Below are 18,717 nucleotides of genomic sequence, written 5' to 3'. Positions count from 1 at the left end.
AGTAGTGTGTTAAAGAAGTAATGATAAAGAAAAGTAAACATTTTAATAATAACGTAACATGATTGACAATGTAATTGTGTTGCTGGCATATTTATTATATATATATATATATATATATATTTATATATATATATATATATATATATATATATATATATATATATATATATATATATACACACATACATACACATACATGTCTACATATATAGACACACACATATACATATATCTATATATATATATCTGTATATATCTATATCTATATGTATATATCTATATAAGCTATATCTATCTATCTATATATGTATATCTATATCTATATCTATATCTATATACATATCTACTTTGGGGTGCGAGCAGCTGTTGCTGGGGGTGCCAGAATCCATCGAGGAAGAAAAATTAAAAATATTATTTGTACAAAATGTTAATTTTTCTATCCATTCCTAAATAATTAAATGGGCAGGCTATTTCGTGCAATACGCTGCTTGTTAAAACGGATGACTCCTGCTCTTACATGCACTTAGTGCTGCGTGGGTATTATGAACTATCGTATCTGTTCAAGTTCTATTTAAATTTTAAATATAAGTAATTTTTATTTAGTCGACAGAAATATGTTTAGTAGGAATGTAAGTTAAATTTAGTCATCATTGCAGTAGCTTGCATATTGTAATCTTTTTAGTTAGCCAATAAAAGGTGTCATTTTGCTTGGCTTTTGTCATCAATGCATAACTTTTTCTTCACCATAGAAATTTAAAGACTAAATTCAACTTCCATTCCTACCAAAGATATTTCTGGCGACTAAATAGAACCTGCTTATATCCAAATTCGAGCTATTGAGCTGTCGCCTGCCTGCCTGAATAAGTCACCCTCGCTTCGCTCTTACTTTTTTACCGTTCATTTAATCATGGCTAGTCACAGAAAAATTATAAAATGGAAGGGGGATTACACTGAATATGGCATTACCAAAACAATAATTGATGGGGAATAAAGTATCCATTATTCATAAAGGTTCAATTGGTGATCTGCTTTTCTGCGTTAACCTTATATTTTTTCATACTTTTTCTCAAACCAAGGGGGTGGGAGGGTAAAATGAATCGGGAAGCGCTGATCAATGTAATCGGTGTACCAGGAAATCATGCATTGAGAGAAGTTCCCTTTGCTTGGAATGCAAAGTGTGATTAAATGCGTTTTTTACGCGTTAGGGAGCACATGCATCGAAGCTTCTCAGCTGTGCTTGTGCTAAGAAAAGGAAACATTTTAAAAATAACGTAACATGATTGTCAATGTAACCTTTTGTAAGTAGTGCCTGGAGGATTCAGAGTGTGGAGAAACTCTAGAGACAGCGTGTGTATTAACTTGTGGATTTTTCTGTGAGTATATGGTGGCAGGATCACAATGTTGGTTCCGCAAGACTGTGTTAGCAGCGGAGCTCAGCTCAGAGCGAAATGAGGTGAATGGGAGGGGAGATGATGACGGACTCCCCACCCGCCTTTAATTGTCAATCCCCCACAAAGACAGTCTCGAATTTGCATAAGCACAGCCTTCAACAGCAATTTTAACTTAGTTACAAAGTGATCAAAACTCTCGTTTATATCCTGCGTCCTCTCATTAAACTTGTATCCCGCATTAGCCGTGAGCATGACAGCCAGTGGCAGCCTGTCTATGAACTTAATTTAAACTTTAGGTTTACACCGAGCTTTGTTTCCGAAGTAGCTGCACTCATTAATATAGTTGTATGTGTCAGTCGCTCGCTTCTTATTGTTTCGCTGCCTTCTCAATTGTATAATGCATGTTTATTTCAGCGCTTTTTGGAGCTCTTACTTGTTTTCTACGTACTGCGATGACAGTCCACGTGATTACGTGGGAGGTGTGATGATGTCACACCAAACTCCGCCCCCCATGGCCATCGAGCTCAACTCCATTACAGTATATGGAGAAAAATTCCTTCCAGTTATGACCATTACGTGTAGAATTTCGAAATGAAACCTGCCCAACTTTTGTAAGTATGCTGTAAGGAATGAGCCTGCCAAATTTCAGCCTTCTACCTACGCGGGAAGTTGGAGAATTAGTGATGAGTCAGTGAGGGCTTTGCCTTTTATTAGTATAGATATATAGTTCCATAAATATTTGGACAGAGACAACTTTTTTCTAATTTTGGTTCTGTACATTACCACAATGAATTTTAAATGAAACAACTCAGATGCAGTTGAAGTGCAGACTTTCAGCTTTAATTTGGTGGGGTGAAAAAAACGATAGCATAAAAATGTGAGGCAACTAAAGCATTTTTTTAACAAAATCTCTTCATTTCAGGGGCTCAAAAGTAATTGGACAATTGACTCAAAGGCTATTTCATGGGCAGGTGTGGGCAAGTCCGTCGTTGTGTCATTATCAATTAAGCAGATAAAAGGCCTGGAGTTGATTTGAGGTGTGGTGCTTGCATGTGGAAGATTTTGCTGTGAACAGACAGCATGCGGTCAAAGGAGCTCTCCATGCAGGTGAAAGAAGCCATCCTTAAGCTGCGAAAACAGAAAAAACCCATCCGAGAAATTGTTATAATATTACGAGTGGCAAAATCTGCAGTTTGGTACATCCTGAGAAAGAAAGCAAGCATTGGTGAACTCAGCAACGCCAAAAGACCTGGACGTCCACGGAAGACAACAGTGGTGGATAATCGTAGAATCATTTCCATGGTGAAGAGAAACCCCTTCACAACAGCCAACCAAGTGAACAACACTCTCCAGGGGGTCGGCGTATCGATATCCAAGTCTACCATATAGGGAACACTGCATGAAAGTAAATACAGAAGGTGCACTGCAAGGTGCAAGCCACTCATAAGCCTCAAGAATAGAAAGGCTAGATTGGACTTTGCTAAAGAACATCTAAAAAAGCCAGCACAGTTCTGGAAAAACACTCTTTGGACAGATGAAACCAAGATCAACCTTTACCAGAATGATGGCAAGAAAAAAGTATGGAGAAGGTGTGGAACAGCTCATTATCCAAAGCATACCACATCATCTGTAAAACACGGTGGAGGCAGTGTGATGGCTTGGGCGTGCATGGCTGCCAGTGGCAATGGGACACTAGTGTTTATTGATGATGCGACACAGGACAGAAGCAGCCAAATGAATTCTGAGGTGTTCAGAGACATACTGTCTGCTCAAATCCAGCTAAATGCAGTCAAATTGATTGGGCGGCGTTTCATGATACAGATGGACAATGACCCAAAAACATACATCCAAAGCAACCCAGGAGTTTATTAAAGCAAAGAAGTGGAAAAGTCTTGAATGGCCAAGTCAGTAACCTGATCTTAACCCAATTGAGCACGCATTTCACTTGTTGAAGACTAAACTTTGGACAGAAAGGCCCACAAACAAACAGCAACTGAAAGCTGCTACAGTAAAGGCCTGGCAGAGCATTAAAAAGGAGGAAACCCAGCATCTGGTGATGTCCATGAGTTCAAGACTTCAGGCTGTCATTGCCAGCAAAGGGTTTTCAACCAAGTATTAGAAATTAACATTTTATTTCCAGTTATTTAATTTGTCCAATTACTTTTGAGCCACTGAAATAAAGGGATTGTGTTAAACAAAATGCTTTAGTTGCCTCACATTTTTATGCAATCTTTTTGTTTAACCCATTGAATTAAAGCTGAAAGTCTGCACTTCAACTGCATCTGAGTTGTTTCATTTAAAATTCATTGTGTTAATGTACAGAACCAAGATTAGAAAAAAGTTGTCTCTGTCCAAATATTTATGGACCTAACTGTTTTGGTTTGGCGGCCCTGTGCAGGTGCACAGTTTGCACATGCCTAAGGCCGCCCCTGCAGTACTGTCTGTTTCAAACGTACTAACCTACAATTCATGTCCTTCCTTTTCTTTCTCCAAGTAACCGATCGCCACACAATCAGCTCTGCAATGGACGTTAAGCCATCTGTAAGTTTATAATGCAGATTCTTCAAAACTTTTAAGGAACACTGAAATATCTTCATAGTACATGTTTAATTATTCTATCCTTCACGCCAATCCCAGTGAAGCATACACTGCGAGTGGAGCACCAGATCCTTGCTAGCGTAGCGACACTGTGTCCTTTAATTATTAACAATATAGATTATATAAATGAAGTTAAGATTTTATCTGTATAATATAATAAACATATTTTGCTGCATTTCATCTTAAAAATGATATCGTCATCATATGTAAATACACTCTTTATAAAGTGGCTCAGGTTGTGCAATATTATAACTGTAGTGCAAGTTTACAGTGAGGTAACTGTACTAATAAGTACTAACAGTTCTACAAGGAGCAGTTGATGGACTGATTGAGTGCGTTTAGAGTTCTTGGGATGAAACTGTTTCTGAACCGCAAGGTCCGTACAGGAAATGTTTGAAGTGTTTGTCATATGAGAAGCAGTTCAAATAGGAAGCATGTGCTTGATGCTGTATACCGATAATTCTCTTTCCGATCAGCTGCTCCGAGTGGTGCAGTGAGAGTAATATGGAAAAAGATGATCCGATGTGGCAAACCCTAACGGGAGCAGCTGAAAGAAGAAGAAGGTGCAGTGGGAGTAACAACGTTAAAGCAGCTATGGTATTTAGAATAGTTTGAGCATTCCGTGGACCATTATATCGTTACTGGTTAATTACAATCAGATGCATTAAACTAATAAACAATATGTGGTTAATTTCAGTGCATTTATAAAGCCGCGTCTGGAAAAGAAATTATAACCACACAGGAACAGTAGCACTGCTTTGACACTGGGTGCCCCAGTCTGCAAAACTGAGCGGAGAACTTGCGTACGACAGGGTATGAGGTACCATGGAAATGTGCGTGGCTTTACTCCAAGTTTAGGTTTTATACATCGCGGTTTGAACGTGGAAACGTTCATACGCAACATTTCTGTGTGTACGCAATGTTTATACATGAGGGCCCTGGAATGTAGCCTTCTTTTTTTACATCCTTTTGCTGGTTCTGTTCTGCTCCATTGTTTGAAAATGATCCAAATAATTGCATCCTCTGAACTTTATATATTAAAAAATATATTGTAGTTGCATCGACTTACCCAATTCAGTATCATGCTGTTTTTCCTCAGTTCTGACTACGCCTTATAGGATCTGTAGATCCTTCATTGGATCTTTTGTTTGAAAGGTCTCTGTACATTTTCCTCTGCAGCTTGTTCTGGACAATACTTCTGAACCACAGATGAAAGGTGGGGACATCAAAGTTTTTTATGCTTTAAGCTAGTTCTCAGAATGAATTGACTCTTGGACAGCTGCAAAATTCCGATATATGGTCTATTACCATACTGTCCTTTCCCTTGTATATTCAATTATATTGCTGCCGTTGTGCACTAAAGCAACCAGTTTTTGAAGCTAGACATTAATTTAAAACGCTTTTCACCCATCTTCAGATTTTCAGGTGCTCTTAAAGTCTCTGAGGTAGATTTGGCCTTCCAATTTTTGTCCATTAAACAACTTTTTTCAGTTGCCTTTCCATTTCTCTTATACTTCCTTAAGAGAGGCACATTCCTTTAAATGACTACTGTATCATCCGCATATGCAAAATGTGCTTGTATTTATAACACTGTGTAAAGGCCAAGCTTAACAGAACTATGAAACACCCATTCCTAGCTTTACTCCAGCATTAAACTCAAATGGTTTACTTATCATGCTCCAAAGCTTTATCTTTGGGCACAAGGCAAATTAAATGAAAGCTTGGAGCTACAGTGTGGATGGTTTAGCCTTTACTCATTTGGATGTTGACTGAGATTACGTTTATGGGTGACACCAGGAAAAATGATTTCTCAAATTTGTTGTGTTACAGTACTTAACTTCTGAGCACCACAGCTTACATATGGCTTTGCTTTTATTCATTATTTTATTAGGAAGTCCAAAGGTCAAAGTGTCAAAGGTGCCAATTAGATAGTAAAGTGTTTTTTCCGTAGAAAGCCTTAACAGGCGCACCAGCGACATCTACTGGATTGGACATGGAAAATGAAGATAACCCAAAATGTACATATATAGTTGTAACTGAGCAGAATAGAGACTCACAAGATCGATCTTGAGACTTTAAGAATTGATATCGAGTTTTTTAAATAAAAAATAATGATTAATCAGAAAATCAGTATTTTTACCCAGTCTGACTAAGTAATAAATGAAAAACATATATACTGCATTAGAAAAATTAGCAGGCAGAGGCTGGAACTCTGGAGGTAAATGTGTTTGTACTACAGTAATGAGACAACACATATTAATTTCTTGCCTTATGTTTATAGATTGTGAAACATCAGCTACTATTTTTGAGAAATGCTTTAAACATGAAAATATCATTGTTAAAAACAAACAAAAATAACACCAATATGAAAATGTATATCATTATTGGCCTATAACTATTTTAGACACTTGTAATTTCTAAAAGTCACTTGGATTGAATGCAAATAATAAATGCCACACCAAGAGGAATCCTTGCATATTTTTTCATATAGATTTCCTGAGAAACACTGGTATTAAATAAGGAATTATAATTAAAATCTTCCTCAAAGCTTTTGAGAGTCTAAGAATGGTAGCAGAGTTGGCAAATAAAAGCTTAAAACTGACACAATTAATTTTCAATACAATTTACACATTACTTTTGGGACACACCTAATTTGCAAATGTATTTTAGCAAAGCAAACGGTTTTCATCAACACGTTTCAACTGATGTATATATTACTCTTAATTATATTTTGGTTTTCTTCTGTATCATTACACACCCTGCAGACATTAACCATGACTTGTGTAATGTCTGGTGTTAACAAGGAAAACAAACAGAAAACAGTCATTTTCTCCGGTTATAGAAGGTAGCTGGCAACCATAGTGAAATCCTCTGAAATAAATGAAATACATACATGCACAAAATACATGTTGCATTAAACTAGATTAAACATTCAACCACATCTCTGATTTTCATCGTTAGAAAAGGGCAAGGCTGTCACTCAGAGAGAGTCATGGCTTAAAGAGAAAATCCCTTGAGTGCTCCCTCTACAAAAGACCCAAAGGAAAGCAATACAGCAAATCATCTATCTAGAATAAAACAAATTAATTAAATACTTCAAATTTAATTATAATTTAATTTTTCCGAAGAAATAGAAGATGCATCTGTTAATTAAAATATTTTGAAAAAGTAGCTAAATGGAGTCATAAATACAGAATAAACTAAGGGGAAATGTGTAAACAAATAATCTTGTTTTGAAGATAAACTGACAAACAATATATTTTTTGTTAAGAAAAAACTTATTTTATAAAGCAAAACATTAATTTAGCAGTAGTATTTTGCACATTTACTGTCAATAAAAAGCTGATACCTATGAAATGCAGGAAAGATAGAAATAAAGCACTTTTTCTGTTGGATTTTTCTTAAATTTTGTTACATTGAAAAAATAATGGCTATTTACTTAATATGAATTCTCCCGCCTGAACTACAGATACTGAAAAAAAGTTTAGTTGGTAGTTGGTTTAGCTGCCCTTGATTGTTTTGTTCAGTTTAAGGTTGATTTTTATTTTTATTTTGGAGATTACACTTTTTCCTCACTTTGTCCTTAACATCCATGTAGGTATTACAGTGCATCCGTAAAGTATTCACAGCACATCACTTTTTCCACATTTTGTTATGTTACAGCCTTATTCCAAAATGGATTAAATTCATTTTTTTCCTCAGAATTCTACACACAACACCCCATAATGACAACGTGAAAATTTTTTACTTGAGGTTTTTGCAAATTTATTAAAAATAAAAAAATTGAGAAAGCACATGTACATAAGTATTCACTGTAACATAAGAAAATGTGAAAAAAGTGATGTGCTGTGAATACTTTCCGGATGCACTGTATATGATCCTTCCATGTCCTTTCTTACTGTAGAGATGTGTTTGACTAACCTGGATTTAGTGCACAAAATGTGAGTACATGAGAGCAGAATTGTTAATGTTGACTGCTATTTTACAATATAACCTTATATTTCATCTCTTTTTGTAAAACAGACCACATTCAATATAGGGGACATACATAGAACTGATACCTCTCCACGTCAGTGTATCGATAAAGAGAATGAAGAAATTAAGCTTGGGATTAATAAAGTTATAATTTTTTACTGACAGAAAAAACAGACTAAAAAAATTTATTTTGCCTTTTTTCTCTCATCCTATAAACCACTAGCTGCCATCTAGACAAATACTTGTCATTTCCTTAAATTTTGTGGTGATAAGTGTCATAAAACAATTGATCAAGATATGCTGGAAACAAAAAGCACTCAGCTATTAAAGACTTTAAATAAACACATCTCTGGCTTAGTGTTGTGAAATTTGCCTCCTGTAATGCAACAGCCATTCCCATAACATGTGTCATGGGAGGACAAATCTTTTAGAGATTACAAAACATGCCCAACCTTAATTATGCTGATGATATGCAACAGAATTGTCAGTGACCAGTAATATCTATATTTTGTTATATATCTTCCATACATAAAAGACATACAGTATACAGTGTGTGTGATTTATCTACTGTACTTAACTAGATCATATTATTCAAGATCAAGTTGGATTGCTATAGCCTGTTAACATCTGACATATTTTAAACCAGATACCTGCCATTTAAAATTAAACAAAAAAACACAATTATATTTGCACAGAACCATGCATTAAAGATAGCAAAGTATCGGTGATATAAAGCTCTGCAAGCAATTGTTAAATTCAGACACAATGAAAACTCAATATAATAAGTTGTATAATAAATATTTCATCATTACTAACATTAAATGATACAAACTGTGCTCTGTCTCCTCCTAAGAGAAGTGAGATTGGTTTTAAACAGCTTTAATTAAAATGCATATTGAAAATTTTTATTTTGAAGATAGTTACTTTAAATGATTTGATCAATACTGTTTATTTTTTTTATAAGCCTGCAGGATGTTTAAGTGAAGCTCTTAAATGCACTGAGAGAGCAATCCATTGGAATATTAGTTGATGCAGCATGAATCTATGTTAGAAAGTTTACATATAACAAACTAATCAGAGTACAGTATATTAAATGTGTCTGCTTTTTCTGAGTCAGTAAATGGGATCAAAGAATAAAAGGGTACCATTCATCCATTATCTTCACTTTCTTATTACACCTATGGTAAAGAGTAACCTGAACTGCAGCAGTACTAGGTGCAAGGCTGGAACAAGCCATGGATGGAAAATCAGAGTACATAGCACTCTCACACTGATTCTCACAAGGTTCGTAAATAGTTGCTAATAACTCAAAAACAAAAAATTTTTGAGATGTGGGTGGAAAATCTGAGAAATCTAAAATGTATAATGTGTTAATATCATAAGCTGTCACCCTAGAGAAAAATCTGAAGATATACTGTGCATATATTCTGTTGCAAACTGCTCCCACTTTAGCATCTAGTACGCATAACTTCAGGACTTTTTAGTTAGTGTGATGGCGTGCATTACAGCCTTCCAGAATGTCCAGGTTATTATTTGTGGCTACTGCAAAATTCCACATACAGACATAAAGGCAAATATATAATGTATAATTACTCACTTTTAAAAGCATTTCATTTATTTGTTCTGTCCATGTTTAAAATTTGGGGCAGCAGGTAGTGTCTATGGCTACTTGCCATATACACAGCAGTGTAAAGAAGCTTCTTGAAGGTGTTTATGATAATGCTCTTATAATAATGCATCCACATCTAAGAGTTAAAATGTGTTTGCTTTTTATATAGAAAATATAGAGTGCTAAATTAAAAAAAATGTGAACAAAATAGAACAACTTCTAAATATTACACTGAAAAATACACATTTATAGCACTGGGAAGATAGCATATTTTATATAATTTAGAATTCTAATGTTAACTGGCTTGGAAAATTAAAAAGAACAAAAAAATTAAAATCCACTTATAGGATGGTCGATTTCATTTAGTTAATTTAGTTTTAGGTTGATTTAAATTTAGTTTAGTTTTGTATAGCGCTCCTCACTGAGGGCAGGTGCAGAGCAGTACAGACAAGTTCTCAGGTAAACTGCAAATAATAACTTTACTAATTACATGAGTACATAAAGACATGTGGCCAACCAGCTTATACCCAATACTGCTGTACTTCATCTGAGATTTAATTCAATTTACTGTTCCTTAAAAACTAAGCTGTACTTAAATTGAAAAGTGCTATAAGTTCCATGAAGTCGTCTGTAAAAAAAACAAACAAAAAAAAAGTATGCATTTGGACTTGAATCAACTATCCTTTTAAATATCTGTGTGATGTTGCCTTCATTTTCCAGTTGATCTGTTGCTGACAGTATGTCACAGAGAATTAGCACCTATCTATACAATTTGCAGTGTAAAGGGTATACAGTATGAAGCAAGAAGTAATCATTTTTGTTGAAGTGACATAATGGTCGAAACAGAGAAGAAGTGGGCACAAATATTGGCATAATAGTAAAACAACAACAATCTTCCCCATCTGTTCCCTCCCTATCAAAATATATTCCTGCATAATCATTACCTCCAAGACAAAAACAAAAAACAAAACATAGCCTGACCAGAAAGGAAGACACCAATTTCATATACTGTAATATGAAGTACTTTATATGAACTATACTGTGCATGGTAATCTTTTCAAGAACTATTAAGGTAAAACATTTTACACTTAACAATTAGCAAATATTTTGGACCAATGGTGCTGTATAATTGTCATTGTTTAGATGTTTGTGAACTGGATGTGTTTTTATTCTAATGAACAACACACAACAGGGCGAACATTAAGTACTAAATAACAGTTCATCATTTTCTTCAGAAACCATTTTTCCTAAGAACATTTTGGGAGATTAACAGAAAAGAAAAACTTAAATTTGAAGATGCTAAAAATAAATCATTGTCCTCAACAAGTCTATTCTATTTTATGAGACCAATTTAGATGCATAATCTATATTTTGTTCACCTGATTGGCTAGATCAAAAACCTTTTGATGTTCCATTCTAGTTTTACAAAGAAAACTAGAGGGGTGGGAATTCTCATACATAGAACAGTACCATTTGTAGCATCAGATGTAGTATTGGATCCTGAAGGGAGATATGTGATGGTCATGGGAGACTTATCTAACTGTAAAATGATTTTGATAAATGTTTATGCACCTAATGTTGATGATAAGGAATTTATACAAAATTTATTTGCATCCATTCCCAATCTGAACACTCATAAACTTATAATGGCTGGGGACTTTAATTGTGTTCTAAATCCACTTTTAGATAAGACTTCCTCCACAGGGGGAACGGCAACTAACACCGCAAAGATAATTACAAAGTTTATAACTGATCACAACTTATCAGATCCCTGGAGGTTTTTAAACCCAAATTCAAGAACATATTCTTTCTACTCACCAGTACATCATTGCTACTCAAGGATTGATTACTTCTTTATAGATAATAACTTCTTGCCTAAGATTAAATCTTGTAAATACGATGCTATTGTTATTTCAGACCATGCTCCGATGATCTTGGAGCTGAAATTACTAAGCCCCATACACTCACCCCGCAGATGGCGTCTCAATCCGCTTCTATTAGCTGACGAGAATTGTACTGAATTTATATCCAAACAAATCGAATTCTTTCTAGAGACAAATACATCCCCTGAGATCTCTGCAGGAATACTCTGGGAAACTCTTAAGGCCTTCTTAAGAGGACAGATTATCTCATATCTTTCCCACAGAAATAAATCCGAGCGAAGAAAGTAGCAGAGATAAAAGCGAAATTACTAAAATAGATGAAGAACATGCCAGACTACCAAGCGAGACTCTACATAAGAGGAGGCAGGCTCTACATTCAGAATTAAACCTCTTGACAACTAAAGAAACCGAACAACTAATTTACAAATCCAGACATCATTATTATGAACATGGAGAAAGCTAATAAGCTTTTAGCGCAACAAATTCACAAGCAAGAAGTGCATAGCGCAATCTCGGTAATTACTAACACGAATGGAGATAAAATCATCGAACACAAAAATATAATGTACACTTTTAGAGACTACTATAAATCCCTATATACTACTGAGTTTAAAGAAGACAATATACAATCTAATGCATTTCTGGATAAATTACAGATACCACAAATTGACGCTATTAGTGTGGAGGAGCTCGATAAACCTCTGTCATTATCAGAATTACTGGATGCTATAAAGTCACTCCAAGGTGGAAAAGCAGCAGGCCCTGATGGCTACCCTGCAGAGTTTTACAAGAAATTCTCCGCTCAGCTAGCTCCCTCCTATTAGCAACATTTACAGAAGCCAGAGATAACCAATCTCTTCCACAAACCTTTTGCCAAGCACTAATCACTGTCTTTCCAAAACAAAATAAGGACTTATTACAATGTGCATCATACAGACCAATTTCACTTCTGAATAACACGTTAAAATACTCTCTAAAATCATAGCTAGAAGGATGGAGAAAGTGCTCCCCTCAATAATATCACAAGACCAAACTGGATTTATTAGGGGCCGACACTTATCTTCAAATCTTGACGCCTGTTTAATGTAATATACTCACCAACTAAATCAAACACCCCAGAAATATTATTATCATTGGATGCAGAAAAAGCATTCGACATGATTGAATGGAAATACCTTTTTACTATTTTGGAGAGTTTGGGTTTGGCCCGAACATTTGTGCATGGATTAAATTACTGTATACTAACCCAGAAGCTTCAGTTTGCATCAATAACATTTGCTCAGACTACTTTAAACTAGAGCGTGGCACAAGACAAGGATGCCCTTTGTCACCACTGCTGTTTGCAATTGCCATTGAACCACTGGCAATACATTGTCGAAATACTGATCAGATAAAGGGGATTAGCAGAGAAGGACTGGAACAGAAAATCTCATTATATGCAGATGACATGGTACTGTATATATCGGACCCAGAAAATTCTGTGCCTGCAGTCTTAGCAGCACTCACAGAATTTCAAAAGCTCTCTGGTCTCAGAATTAATCTGAATAAAAGTGTACTCTTTCCGGTGAATTCGCAAGCATATAATATTAGATTAGACACCCTTCCTTTTATCATTGCAGAACAGTTTAAATACCTCGGGGTAAACATCACAAGTAAACATAAAGCTCTTTATCAACAAAATTTTGTCGTCTGCATGGAAAAAATTAAACAAGACTTGCATAGATGGTCAACCCTTCATCTCACACTAGCTGGAAGAATTAACACTGTTAAGATGAATATTCTTCCTAAGCTCCTTTTTATTTCAAAACATACCAATATACATTAATAAATCGTTCTTTAAGCAATTAGATTCAACAATAACCTCATTTATTTGGAATTCTAAACATCCACGCATCAAAAGCGACCCTACAAAGACAAAAGGCAGAAGGCGGCATGGCTCTACCTAACTTCCAGTTTTATTACTGGGCGCAAATATACAGTCGATAAGAACCTGGACACAAATAGAAGAACATACACAGGCATGGACCGCAATAGAAGTAAAATCCTGCAGTACTTCTTTGTATTCCTTGCTTTGTGCTCCAATAAACACGTTATCGGCAATACACTAATAACCCAATTGTGCTCCACTCACTTAGAATCTGGAACCAATGTAGAAAGCATTTTAAGACGGAGAAGCTTCTTTCTGTGGCACCCTGCAAAAGAACCACCTCTTTCAACCCTCACAAACATATGCAGTTTTAATATCTGGAAAAATTTGGAATTAACTTGCTTAGAGATCTTTATATAGACAACGTCTTTGCATCCTATGAACAATTACATTCCAAATTTAACATTCCAGCTACAAATTTCTTTCACTATCTTCAAATCAGGAACTTTGTTAAACAGAACCTTCCAGATTTTCCTCATCTTGCACCCTCATCCACGCTGGAAAAATTATTGCTCAATTTCAAGGAGTTAGACTCCATCTCTACAATATATAAAATCCTTTTACAATCCCTTCCTTTCAAAGATCCAAGAGGACACTGGGAAAATGACCTCTCAATTAATATATCAGAAAAGGAGTGGAAAGTAGCAATGCAGAGAATTCACTCAAGCTCCATATGCAAAGCATACAATTATACAACTCAAAATTATATATCGAGCACATCTGTCTCGACTAAAACTCTCAAAATGTTTCCAGGGCATGATCCAACCTGCGACCGTTGCAACCAAGCCCCAGCCTCACTAGGTCACATGTTCTGGGCCTGCTCCAAATTAACATTATTCTGGACAAAAATTTTTAATTACCTGCAGGATCTAATCAGTAATATTTTGAAATGATTTTATAAAGCACAGAGAATTTGTTGATTTAGGTATTTTTAAAAGCCTTAAATTTTACACCGTTTGGCTTGCTCTCTCTCTCAAGGGTGGGGATCGATCTGTTCTTAGCATAATTCTTTTTTTTTTTTGTAAAAACTTGATTGCTATGTATTGATTGTAATAAAATTAATAAATAAAAAAAAAAAAAAAAAAAAAAAGATCAAAAACCTTTAATAGCCGTCAAGAAACACACTTGCCACTTCCTGTCCTAAATTGCATAACTGTTTTTTTGACTACTATGATTCATATCTGATCTCAAGTTCTTTTTGGCAACCACTTGATAATCCACATTCTCAGTCCCTTGTTCTCCCCCTTGCTCTCTTTCTCACCCTCATCCTTCCCTTGCTCTTCACCTCTCCAGGTTGCTGTTTTTTTCTTCCAATCCAGTAATCAATTGAAAACTGCAGTCAGCTCATATGAGCTTAGTCAGACCTTAATGAGTCCTGATTGCCAAAGTACTGTTTAAATGTAGAGATTAATATACTAATTAGTGTCATTAATAACATTTTACCAGCAGGTGGTAGTTGTTGTTCATGATACCACACACAAGTATGTGAGATGGAATACATAAAAATAAACACCAAAATACTCTATAGACTATTAAAACCAACATGCCAAAATATTTTTAAATCAGCACACTAAGCAGAGAATTTCCCCAGTATGAATTCTCTTTAACTGTATAATTAAATACATTACAGTAAAAAGCATTAATAACGTAGCTTAGAATGACAGCAACCACATTTACCATATATCTAATTTAATTAGTGAGTGTATTAATCTTTAAAAGCATTGTTTTACAACACAGTGTTTTTGAATAGCTCAATTAAAAGTATATTTCAACAATAATAGTTTTATGTAAAATCTAATATCAAAAATTGCATATTCAAAGCACTCTGCTTAAACTGTTAAGCACCTCACATGGAGGGACCATATATAAGAGAAGAAAATGATACATTGATAATCAGTTATAAGCACCACAGCAAAAATAAGATAAAGTAATTAAACCCTATGGTTTAAATAGTTATGAACTATTCACAATGATCAAATGTATTACTTTTTTGTGTGATTTAAAGTTGTTTTATTTATGTTTGTATTTCTTTCAAGTCATATCCATATCCTTGGTTTACACACGTCTTTATAAATGAAAGTCCATACTGACGTTGAAAGCTAACAGGATTTTCAGATTCTTAAGTGTTTGTAAAACATTTGCCTTAGTGATAATTGAAAACCTTTGGTATGCTTGGAGTTTGAAACTCGCTTTAGCTATATATACCATACTCTTATTTGAATTTCTTAAAAACTTCACCACACAAGATGGTCTTATGTAGGTAGACTTAATCCAAACATTAATAGGAAAATTACCTTAGAAAGATGAATATCAATAGGCTGTAACTTTCCAAAGATGTAAAAATGGAAATTAAATCATTTTAAAATTCATACTTCTCAGTATGTCTAAATAAGTATGCTTTGTATTATGGTTTTAATATTGTAAGCACTACATGTTCTTTAGGGTACTTATTAAGAATTACAACGGTACACCTATTAAAAAATATCTGTAATAAAATGAGAAAAACATTTTTTTAAAACAATTTAGACAGCCTATAAAGAAATTAGTTTTGATATCCAAATAAATACATTCTATGAACACATGCATGCATTTTTTACACATCATCAGTATCAAAACATTTCGTTTTTACCAACAAGCACTCATCAAATAAATTTAAAGATTAGAAAGATTTTGACAAGAACAGACCATTCAGACCAGTAAAGCTCACCAATTCTATGCACCTGAAATCTCCAACAAAACATCAAGCCAAGTATTATAAAGGTCCCTAAGGCCCAACTGTTTACCACACTACTTTGCAAAATGTTTCATATGTGTATTGTTCTCTGGATGAAGAAAACCTTTCTGATATTTGTGTGAAATTTATATTTAACAAGTTTCCAATTGTGCCCCCTTGTTCTTGAACTAATTTTAAAGTAACAGCCTAGATTCACTGCACTAATTTCTTTTATAATTTGAAACACTTGAATTATATTACTTCTTAATCTCTGTTTGTTTACACTGAAAAGGTTCAATTTCTTTTATATTTCCTTATAGCTCACACCTCTCAGTCCTGAAATTAGCCTAGTAGCTCTTCTCTGGACGTTCTCTTGCTCTGCTATGTATTTTGTGTAGCCTAGAAACAAAACCTGCATATAGTACTACAGATGAGTCCTGATTACTGCATTATAAAGCTTATGCATTACCTCCTTTGAGATGAACTTAATATTTAAAACTATAAAACTAGTCCTTCAATAAGGCGCAAGCACAATTTTTTATTTCATGGCATGAATAAGTAACCACATTTCATCCATCTGGTATTTAAATTTCTACATATTACTGTGTAACAACAATATGCAAAAAATAATTTGTATCAATATATTTAAGTGTTGAACTTGTTCATTTAACTTTTAAAGTTACAGAGAGCCTGATCTTTTCTTAGACACAAGGCAAAAATCAATACTGGATTAAGCGACATTCCATTAAAGGGTACATTTATGCACATGCACTCCACCAACTTTGTCCATATTTCCTTTTTTTCTCTCTAACAAAGCATGGAACCTTGCAGCCATCTCAAAAATGTTAAAGGTCATTTGTGTACACTGTGACACAGTGGGGAGATTTGCCATTTTATTGCCATTTAAAGCCAACATTCAGGAGACTGCACTCTCTCCCCATGTCGGTGTGGGTTTTCCTCCTGGTCTTCTCATTTTTCCTCCCCTATTCCTATTCACAAGTCGGTTAGGTTAACCAACGATTCCAAAACTGTGAGTTCTATGAGTTTGAGCCTGGGTGTGTCTGTGAGTGGGCCCTGCAATTGAGTAGCTCCGTTTAGGACTTTCTTGTTTCCCAGTACTGCTGTGATGGGCTCTGTGATTGTCAATTGCATCAAGCAGCTCTGGGAACATTATGTTTGTTATGTTACTTTTAAAAGGGCTTTGATGTCTGGTTTCCTAAAAATTGTCTCTAAAAGAGGCTGTTACTGTGGTTTAGTCAAAAAGTAAAAACGGCCTCTGCATTTGGCACTGTTTTTCAAGCAGACACACAAAATGAATCAATAAATCATTTTAAAGCTAATATTAAAACTTTTTGTTTAGGACTGTTAAATTACTTTGCAGTAATATTAAACTGCTTTATATCATTAATATTCATATCTGAACTATATTCACAGAACATAAATACAAAATATTCAGGTTTAAAACTGCACTACTTACTGCTGGTACCAATAGCTTTTTGACTTCTTCTACAGCCCTTTTGAGTTTGATTTCTGCTCGATTTTGAGCATCTTCCACAGTGATCAACACATGCAAGTCTTCATTCAGATGTTCCCAATTAGGCTTGCCTCTGTTTTGTTCTTCCTTGAAAATTGATCAAAAATGCAAATTAGAAATTCAGCAGGAATCAATACAATGTATTACATTTAGGATAATAATATTAAAACACATTCCATTTAAATGTTTCGTGTGACTAAATATCATTATGTAATGAATTCTTCACACTGATGACTCACTCATCTACTTTATTAATATATATATATATATATATATATATACATTATTTTAATCAAAAAATATTCCATATAAGCAAGTCAAGTTTAACAAAACCAGGTTCAAAACAAATTGACCCCACCCATAAGAAAGAGAGCTAGGTAAGTAGATTAAAAGTGTAATAATAGTAAAAATATACAGATAAATGAATATAAATAAATACAATAAAAAAAGAAAAAGTGGGGAATCTGTTTCCTCAATTTAAATGCTTATTCTAAAATGTTACTGATCAGATCCTGCTAGATTTTGAAAAAGTTTTGTACAGATCCTATAAGTGAGAATTTGATTTTTTCCAATTTTAGATAATATATAACATCAGTTACCTACTGACTAAAAACAGGTGGGCTAGGATTATTCCAGTTGAGCAAAATAAGCCTACGTGCCAATAATGAGGTAAAAGCAATTACAGTTTGTTTGGCCTTCTCCACTTTAAGCCCATCTGGAAGTACACCAAAAACAGCTATTACTGGATTAGGAGAGATTGTGACACCAAGGCTGTCTGAAATGCATTTAAAGATTTTTGCCCAGAAAGATATTAATTTGGTGCAGGCCCAAAACATGTGGCCCAGTGAGGCTAGAACTTGATTGCAACGGTTGCAAGGTTGGATCTTGCCCTGGAAACATTTTGGACAATTTTAAACAAGACAAATGCACTCTATATATAATTTTAAGCAGAGTAATTATATACTTTGTGCAAATGGAGCTCGAGTCAATTCTGTGCATTGCTACCTTCTACTCCTTTGCTGAAATGTTGAGTGAGAGATCCTTCTCCCTCTGTTCTCTGGGAACTTTGAAAGGAAGGGACATTAAG

The 18,717-nt window shown here is 34.7% G+C and overlaps 1 protein-coding gene across 4 annotated transcripts in view; it reads right to left on the bottom strand.

The window, feature by feature from the left end:
- The window catches only part of LOC120516474 (protein quaking), a 297,803-nt gene that overhangs the window by 79,933 nt on the left and 199,153 nt on the right, over positions 1-18,717 (bottom strand). For all 4 annotated transcript variants that reach the window (XR_005630851.1, XR_005630852.1, XM_039738161.1 and 1 more), the window contains exon 4: positions 17,574-17,717. Coding sequence is in view for 2 of the 4 variants with exons in the window: in XM_039738161.1 (XP_039594095.1) it covers positions 17,574-17,717 (144 nt within the window). In the remaining 2 variants the exon portion in view is untranslated. The remainder of the gene's footprint in view (positions 1-17,573; positions 17,718-18,717) is intronic.

The sequence above is a fragment of the Polypterus senegalus genome, chromosome 16 (genome assembly GCF_016835505.1).
Source record: "Polypterus senegalus isolate Bchr_013 chromosome 16, ASM1683550v1, whole genome shotgun sequence".
Classification (NCBI taxonomy): domain Eukaryota; kingdom Metazoa; phylum Chordata; class Cladistia; order Polypteriformes; family Polypteridae; genus Polypterus; species Polypterus senegalus.
Note: the sequence above shows the minus strand (reverse complement) of the source record. Positions and strands in the feature narration are given on the sequence as shown.